General features: G+C 33.1%; 1 protein-coding gene across 1 annotated transcript in view; it reads left to right on the forward strand.

Annotated features, from left to right (window-relative positions):
• Positions 1 to 10,000, forward strand: part of LOC135530524 (voltage-dependent L-type calcium channel subunit alpha-1C-like) — a 61,066-nt gene that overhangs the window by 18,511 nt on the left and 32,555 nt on the right. The window contains 2 exon segments of the mRNA XM_064958830.1: positions 1 to 43; positions 7,162 to 7,245. The exon segment at positions 1 to 43 is cut by the window's left edge and continues 68 nt beyond it. Coding sequence (XP_064814902.1) covers positions 1 to 43; positions 7,162 to 7,245 — 127 coding nt within the window.

The following is a 10,000-nucleotide window of genomic DNA, read 5'->3' on the forward strand; positions in this document are numbered from 1 at the left end:
CACTGTGGAGATGATCCTTAAACTCATCGCCTTCAAACCACGGGTATGTCTCTCCATCTCTCTTTCCACCTCTCTCTCAATCTCTCTTTCCACCTCTCTTTCCACCGCTCTTCACCGCTCCCCCTCCCTCTCTCCTCTCCCTTCCTCCCTCTCCCTCCTCCTTCCCTCTGATTACATTCTCTCTTTCCCCCACTCTCTTCCCCTCTCTCCTCTCCCTCCCTCCCTCTCTCCTTCTCTCCCTCTCTCCCTCTCCCACTTCCCCTCTCTCTTCACCTTTCTCTTCCCCTCTCTCTCCTCTCTTTCCCCCTTTCTCTTCCCCTCTCTCCTCTCCCTCCCTCCCTCTCTCCCTCTCTCTCTTCACCTCTCACTTCCCCTCTCTCCTCTCCCTCCCTCTCTCCCTCTCTCTCTTCACCTCTCACTTCCCCTCTCTCCTCTCCCTCACTATCTCCCTCTCTCTCTTCACCTCTCACTTCCCCTCTCTCCTCTCCCTCCCTCTCTCCCTCTCCCTCTCTCTCTCCCTATCTCCCTCTCTCTCTCCCTCTCTCCCTGATTCTCCTCTCCCTTCACCTCCCTCCCTCTCTCCCTCTCCCTCCCCTCTCCCTCTCCCTCCTATCTCCCTATCCTCTCTCTCCCTCTCTCCTTCTCTCTTCACCTCTCTTTCCCACTCTCTCCCCTCTCAGGAGTCTATCGCTCCAAAACACTTCTCTCTGTCCCAGAGAGGATTCTTATCATTACTAAATTAGTCTTAGCCTATCAGTGGAAATCAGTATCACCTGTATTTTGGATATGAATGTAATCAAGTTAATCAAGTCTGTCATTACATAATTATATGTTATCAGTTGGCCTATAAACAATGCCTTTTATGATCTGATTTCCACTTTAATTAAAAAGAATCTAAAAGATTAGAAAACAAAAGATGCATTAATGATTTGGTTCAGTGTCTGATGTTGTGTAGGTTTTTATTTTTTGTTTTACATGTTGCTCGGTAACCTGGTGAGTTTATTAGTCCAATCAAAATGCCACCTACTGCTTCAGCTGTCCGCTTACGTTGTTGAAACAACAACAGATGGGTTCTTCTGTAGAACAGATACAATGGCTGCATCCCAAACAGCATCCTATTCCCTATTTAGTGCACTACTTTAGACCAGAGCCCTATTCCCTATATAGTTCACCACTTTAGACCAGAACCCTATTCCCTATATAGTGCACTACTTTAGACCAGAGCCCTATTCCCTATATAGCTCACTACTTTATACCAGAGCCCTATAAGCCCTGGTGGAAAAGTAGTGCACTTTAAAGGGGATAGCATGCCATTTGGAACACTGACAGAGTAAATACATGGATGGACAGAACAAACCGCCCTCTCATCAGGTTACTAAGCAACGCCTTCATGTTTATTATAGATTGCCCAGCTGACTGCTGTGAAGCTACAGTGAGATCTCTGATGCTGCTCACTGTGGTGCTGATCTCTTTGCGTGTCTATGAGGAGATCGTTTTATTCCTGCTTTCTATGATAAACTGGGATAAACCATTGATGCAAATCACTCTTGGTCATAAAGGAGACTAAAGGTCTTTTAATTGTCAGTCAACAAAAACCTAGTTTCTCATATAATTAATCTCACATTGTGGAGGTTTTGTGTTCTTATCTTGGCAGGGTAGAAGTACATGGAAATAGGTTGTTTAAGTGGCGCTGCAGTCTAAGACACTGCATCTCAGTGCAAGAGGCTTCACTACAGTGGTTCAAATCCAGGCTGTATCAAATCCGGCCGTGATTGGGAGTCCCAATCGGCGCACAATTGGCCCAGCGTCGTCCGGATTTGGCCGGGCTAGGCCATCATTGTTAATAAGAATTTGTTCTTAACTGACTTGCCTGGTTAAATAAATGTTAATATATATATATATACTGTATATAGATAATAAACTGAGTCCTAATTGGTTAGCCTTGGTGAGCCCTGATTGGTTAGCCTTGGTGAGTCCTGATTGGTTAGCCTTGGTGAGTTCTGATTGGTTAGCCTTGGTGAGTTCTGATTGGTTAGCCTTGGTGAGTTCTGATTGGTTAGCCTTGGCGAGTTCTGATTGGTTAGCCTTGGTGAGTTCTGATTGGTTAGCCTTGGCGAGTTCTGATTGGTTAGCCTTGTTCTGAAAACCCTGAACGTGTCCTATCTATGGACACGCCCCACCTCTCTGAAAGACACCCAGAGAACGCTGCATCGTGTGGTTGTGTCACTTTCTAACTCGTGTTACTGACCTTCTCTTTCAACAGACAGGAACGTCATCATATTAATCAGTACCCTTTTTCTCGAGGTGCAGAGGACACATTTAGCCTCGTCCTGTTCTAACCAGCCCTCTCATCAGCTGCTGTGTACAACACCGACACTGGCTCATAACACACATCCCTTCATTGCAGTCGGGTCAAAGAGAAACATACTGTAGGGGTTTTACCACTGTGTCTTTCTGATTTCTGTATATTGTATGATTGTAAACTACTTTTTTTTTAGGAAAGTGTTAGATTTTTGGTATTATTGCTGGTGTTTTGAAGAGTTCTGTCATCTGGATTCATCTGGATTCCTCTCTCACTGTGCTAGACCCTCCAACTCTCCCAGGTCACATCTAGCAACATGCATCTCTCCCCTCAGTGTATTCAGTCTCACCATGCTAGACCCTCCAACTCTCCCAGGTCACATCTAGCAACATGCATCTCTCCCCTCAGTGTGTTCAGTCCCTCCCCATTCATCCCACTAAGGCCACTGCATTAACCCTCGTTAAACCACAGTTAAATGAGGTTACCTATTCCTCTGCCACTGACCCACTGACTGCTTCAGTGGGGACGGTCTCACTGGTTAAAACATCATACCGTGTTAGAATATAATAATCCCTAGTGATAATAATAATAATCCCTAGTGATAATAATATATATATATAATCCCTAGTGATAATAATATATCATCCCTAGTGATAATAATATATATATATAATCCCTAGTGATAATAATATATCATCCCTAGTGATAATAATATATCATCCCTAGTGATAATAATATAATAACAATAATAATAATACATAATGCTTAGTGATAATAATAACATAATAATAAAATAGAATCCCTAGTGTTAAAATAATATATAATGCCTAGTGTTAATAATATATAATCCCTAGTGTTAACAATAATATATAATCCCTAGTGTTAACAATAATATATAATCCCTAGTGTTAACAATAATATATAATCCCTAGTGTTAACAATAATATATAATCCCTAGTGTTAACAATAATATATAATCCCTAGTGTTAACAATAATATATAATCCCTAGTGTTAATAATAATATAATATATAATCCCTAGTGTTAATAATAATATAATATATAATGCTTAGTGATAATAATAATGATATAATAATAATATATAATCCCTAGTGTTAACAACAATATATAATCCCTAGTGTTAACAATAATATATAATCCCTAGTGTTGATAATATAATAACAATAATAACAATAATAATAATATATAATCATTAGTGTTAATAATAATATAATAATATATAATGCCTAGTGATAATAATAATATATAATCCCTAGTGTTGATAATATAATAACAATAATAACAATAATAATAATATATAATCATTAGTGTTAATAATAATATAATAATATATAATGCCTAGTGATAATAATATATAATCCCTAGTGTTAATAATAATATATAATGTCTAGTGATAATAATAATATATAATGTCTAGTGATAAAATTAATAAAATAAAATATAATCCATTGTGATATTAAAAATATATAGTCCCTAGTGTTGATAATAATATATAGTCCCTAGTGTTAATAATAATATAATAATATATAATCCCGAGTGTTATTAATAATATATAATCCCTAGTGTTAATAATAATATAATAATAATATATAATCCCTAGTGTTATTAATAATATATAATCCCTAGTGTTAATAATAATATAATAATAATATATAATCCCTAGTGTTATTAATATATATAATCCCTAGTGTAATAATATATAATCCCTAGTGTTATTAATAATATATAATCCCTAGTGTTAATAATAATATAATAATAATATATAGTCCCTAGTGTTATTAATAATATATAATCCCTAGTGTTATTAATAATATATAATCCCTAGTGTTAATAATAATATAATAATAATATATAGTCCCTAGTGTTATTAATAATATATAATCCCTAGTGTTATTAATAATATATAATCCCTAGTGTTATTAATAATATATAATCCCTAGTGTTAATAATAATAAATAATCCCTAGTGTTAATAATAATATAATAATAATGTATAGTCCCTAGTGTTATTAATAATATATAATCCCTAGTGTTATTAATAATATATAGTCCCTAGTGTTAATAATATTAATGTGTTAATAATAATATAATATATAATCCCTAGTGTTAATAATAATATAATATATAATGCTTAGTGATAATAATAATGATATAATATATGATCACTAGTGTAAATAATAATATATAATACCTAGTGATAATAATAATATAATATATAATCCCTAGTGATAATAATAATATATAATACCTAGTGATAATAATAATATAATATATAATCCCTAGAGTTGATAATAATATGATATAATAATATATAATCCCTAGTGTTGATAATAATATAATATATAATCCCTAGTGTTGATAATAATATAATATATAATCCCTAGAGTTGATAATAATATGATATAATAATATATAATCCCTAGTGTTGATAATAATATAATATATAATCCCTAGAGTTGATAATAATATAATATAATAATATATAATCCCTATTGTTGATAATAATATAATATAATAATATATAATGCCTAGTGATAATAATATAATAATATATAATGCCTAGTGATAATAATATAATATATAATCCCTAGAGTTGATAATAATATAATATAATAATATATAATCCCTATTGTTGATAATAATATAATATAATAATATATAATCCCTATTGTTGATAATAATATAATAATATATAATGCCTAGTGATAATAATATAATAATATATAATGCCTAGTGATAATAATATAATAATATATAATGCATAGTGATAATAATAATATAATATATAATCCCTAGTGTTAACAATAATATATAATCCCTAGTGTTGATAATATAATAACAATAATAACAATAATAATAATATATAATCATTAGTGTTAATAATAATATAATAATATATAATGCCTAGTGATAATAATAATATATAATCCCTAGTGTTGATAATATAATAACAATAATAAAAATAATAATAATATATAATCATTAGTGTTAATAATAATATAATAATATATAATGCCTAGTGATAATAATATATAATCCCTAGTGTTAATAATAATATATAATGTCTAGTGATAATAATAATATATAATGTCTAGTGATAAAATTAATAAAATAAAATATAATCCATTGTGATATTAAAAATATATAGTCCCTAGTGTTGATAATAATATATAGTCCCTAGTGTTAATAATAATATAATAATATATAATCCCGAGTGTTATTAATAATATATAATCCCTAGTGTTAATAATAATATAATAATAATATATAATCCCTAGTGTTATTAATAATATATAATCCCTAGTGTTAATAATAATATAATAATAATATATAATCCCTAGTGTTATTAATAATATATAATCCCTAGTGTTATTAATAATATATAATCCCTAGTGTTATTAATAATATATAATCCCTAGTGTTAATAATAATATATAATCCCTAGTGTTAATAATAATATAATAATAATATATAGTCCCTAGTGTTATTAATAATATATAATCCCTAGTGTTATTAATAATATATAGTCCCTAGTGTTAATAATAATATATAATGCCTAATGATGATAATAATATAATATATAATCCCTAGAGTTGATAATAATATAATATAATAATATATAATACCTAGTGATAATAATAATATAATAATATATGATCACTAGTGTAAATAATAATATATAATATATAATAACCTAGTATAATATATAAATATAATAATAATATATAATACCTAGTGATAATAATAATATATAATAATCCCTAGTGATAATAATATAATATATAATCCCTAGAGTTGATAATAATATGATATAATAATATATAATCCCTAGTGTTGATAATAATATAATATATAATCCCTAGTGTGATAATAATAATATAATATATAATCCCTAGTTGATAATAATATGATAATAATAATATATAATAGTGTTGATAATAATATAATATATAATCCCTAGAGTTGTTAATAATATAATATAATAATATATAATCCCTATTGTTGATAATAATATAATATAATAATATATAATGCCTAGTGATAATAATATAATAATATATAATGCCTAGTGATAATAATATAATAATATATAATGCATAGTGATAATAATAATATAATATATAATGCCTAGTGTTAATAATAATATAATATATAATGCCTAGTGTTAATAATAATAATAATAATAATAATAATAATAATAATAAAATCACTAGTGTTAATAATAATGTAATAATAATATATTGGATAAATCAATCTTGCTCTATCACTCTGCTACGCTTCTGTACATAGAACACCACACTTCATTATGACCTCATTTCCTTTTCACACAGAAGGAAGTAAAAGAGACAGAAAAAAATAATATCTTGTTTAATAAGCAATAATCTTCTGGCTTGATATAGAATCACATGAATATATTTGACTGAATAGTGCTTACCTTTAACATGCCATGTTATCAACCCCTGTAAGCTTTTATTCTGCGCCCTGTTTACAGAAAGATGAGCTTCGGTAGTAGTAGGTGACACGCTAACAAGTTGTGGCGTTGACTGAACTGTACTGTAGGCTGCAGCAAGCAGCAGAACGTGACATGAACATTCACTTTTAATATGCACAATAATACATTCACAATAATATGTCATCATTTAATACCAGTGATGCATTTTGTTGCTCTATTGGCTTTAAAGATCTAAGAAGATAGTTTTAGAAGAGATGAGCCACCCCCCAAACACATTGTTGGAAGAGTTTAAGGGCTGAAAAGGAAGGCTTTTCCCTATAATAATGCCTGTCTAACTTGCCTCTCTTACCCCCCTCCTCCTCTTGCACCTCCGCCCATCCTGTGTAGGGTTACTTTAGTGATCCTTGGAATGTTTTTGACTTCCTCATCGTAATTGGCAGCATAATAGACGTCATTCTGAGTGAGATCAACGTAAGTACATCGCCACCCCTCTCTCTCCACTCGCTCTGTCCCTCTCTCTCTCTCTCTCTCTCTCTTCTTTTCTCTTTCCTTCTCTTTCTTTGTGACAATCTTGTCTTCTATAGCACCATTCTCTGGTGTGGTTTCTTTCCCCAAAGTCCACCCTCCTCCCTTCCTCTCCCCTCTTCCTTCCTCCATCATTCATTTCAAGATGGCCGCTCTCATTCAGGGTTTCCCAGGCATCACGTGATGAAAAAAAGGTGCTTCCTCGTTCTTCACAGTACACAGAACAACAGTTGAGCGTTCTAGAGTACCGAAAGAGTTCTAGAGTACCGAAAGAGTTCTAGAGTACTGAAAGAGTTCTAGAGAACTGAAAGAGTTCTAGAGTACTGAAAGGGTTCTAGAGTACTGAAAGAGTTCTAGAGTACTGAAAGAGTTCTAGAGTACTGAAAGGGTTCTAGAGACCTTGTCTCTAAAGCGAGACTGTGACATGTCCTAGGGTTTTCACTTTGACTAACAAGACACACTAACTAACCAAAGAAACTCAACTATTCTTTTATTTAAATGGTTTGTTTTGGTTGTGATTTTGTTATTGTTGTTGTTTATTGATGTTGTTTTCCCACATGGACAAGCATGACTGGTCGCCGCTTCTCCTCTCGATCATCTTGGATTTTGCTCCTTTTATTTCCTCCCGTTTTCAAACTTCAACTGTCATTTAATTTTCAACCAATGTCCTTCCTCCCTCTCTACCTTCCGCTAATCCCAGAAGTTCATATATAACTGTTTTCTCTCTTATCTTTCCCTCTCTCCTTTTGTTGCTTCTTTTCTTTCCATTTTCGTTTGTTTGTTTGTTTGTTTGTTTGTTTGTTTGTTTCTTCCACCCAACGCAGCATTATTTTGTTGATGCATGGAACACATTTGATGCCTTAATAGTTGTGGGTAGCGTTGTTGACATAGCGATCACTGAGGTTAACGTAAGTAGACCACCTTTCAGTCTGCCTGCCTGCCTCTCACTCTCACCTCTGAGCATCAATACAATGTAGACTATTGCATTGTCTCAGCACTTGTTTTGGCTTTGTTTTTTGTACATTTCTTTCAATGTATATTATCATCACAATTGGGGACATGTGAAGTCCCCAAGGCATGAATGACACTGTATAGCATGATTGGAAAAAAGGGTGATATATTCAGGCCTGAAGAAATGTAATTGTAAACTATGTGTATACATAAAGCCTTTAGCTTGTATGCAAAACTATGCATGTAGACGTGCATTTATTCATGAATATTTATTGTTGAGTGATGTCACCTTTCATGAGAAATTCTTGGCCTTGTTCATAATGTAAACAAAAGGTGACCAGAATATAAACAGAAATGTATCTCCTATATAAAAGACATTTAGTCTCTATTGAGGGGCTCCCGAGTGGCCCAGCAGTCTAAGGCACTGCATCTCAGTGCAAGAGGTGTCACTACAGTCCCTGGTTTGTATCCAGGCTGAATCACATCTGGTCATGATTGTCCCATAGGGTGGTGCTCAATTGGCCCAGCGTTGTTTGAGTTTGACCAGAGTAGGCAGTCATTGTAAAAGAGAATTTGTTCTTAACTGACCTGCCTAGATAAATTTAAAAAATGCATTTTGTCCCTAGTGAATCTAGATATCTATTTTGAGACATCCCATGATGAGACATGAGAACCATTGAATGAGTATTTACACTCTTAAAGGTAAATGTGAAAATGTTGCTTCTTCATATTCATCGTCTCCAGCACCACCCCAACATCAAATAGTGTGTTTCTATGATAAGTAGTAAAAAATAAAAATAAAAAAAAACGATAGAGGAAGATAGGTGTTTCCAATGACCTCATCAACCAATTAGTAATGCCTCCTCATAATTGGTTAAAATCACACGATGCACACCGATGATGTCATTGGAAACATTTATCTTCCTCTTATCTCTTTTTTACTATGAAACGTAGAAACGCACCGTTTTCACCAATGTTGATGTTGGGGTGGTGCTGTAGAGGATGAATATGAAGTTGAAAAATGTTAAACATTTCCTTTAACACCAAGCTCACAGGTGAATCCTACAGTAACTCTTTTATACCTGAGTCTATTGCACTTAAATGGACCTCGTAGCTTATTTGGTCGATTGCTCAATCCTATAGCAGCTCGATACAGTCTGTGACTGTGTCAGATGACGGATCGGATCCCCATAGTTGATGTGGGCTTATCTGTCTATTGTATCTGCCGGTCGGTTCATGAACCTTATCTGTCTATTGTATCTGCCGGTCGGTTCATGAACCTTATCTGTCTATTGTATCTGCCGGTCGGTTCATGAACCTGTCATCTCTCTGGGACAGCATAGTGGAACAGCCTGCTTTCCTTTAACCATGAAAGACACTTCACCCTCTCCTCTAGTTTAGACGACGACAACACATGGCTTCAGATCACTAACAAAGGCATGTTTCTGAGAACAGAAAACGACTTAAAATGCTACATTGAGTGCGCTGATTATATTAGTTATATGCTGTGTGTGTTGTTATTGTTGCGTTGTAATTGTGTAGTACTAGCGCTTTGTGTTTGTCTATACACAATAAGTCCTTCTAGAATTTCGTTGAGACTAAATCCAACTATTTCCTTACAGTACCAACTTGTATCTATTAGTTCTGCTCGTGTCCTACGGTTGGGTTGAATAGTTAACTCTTTGAGAAGCAGCGATAGTGTTCGGCTGCCCTGTGGATGACAAGTGTGGTTTTCTTCTCTTTGAAAGTG

The sequence above is a fragment of the Oncorhynchus masou genome, unplaced genomic scaffold (assembly GCF_036934945.1).
Source record: "Oncorhynchus masou masou isolate Uvic2021 unplaced genomic scaffold, UVic_Omas_1.1 unplaced_scaffold_1361, whole genome shotgun sequence".
In the NCBI taxonomy this organism is placed as follows: Eukaryota; Metazoa; Chordata; class Actinopteri; order Salmoniformes; family Salmonidae; genus Oncorhynchus; species Oncorhynchus masou.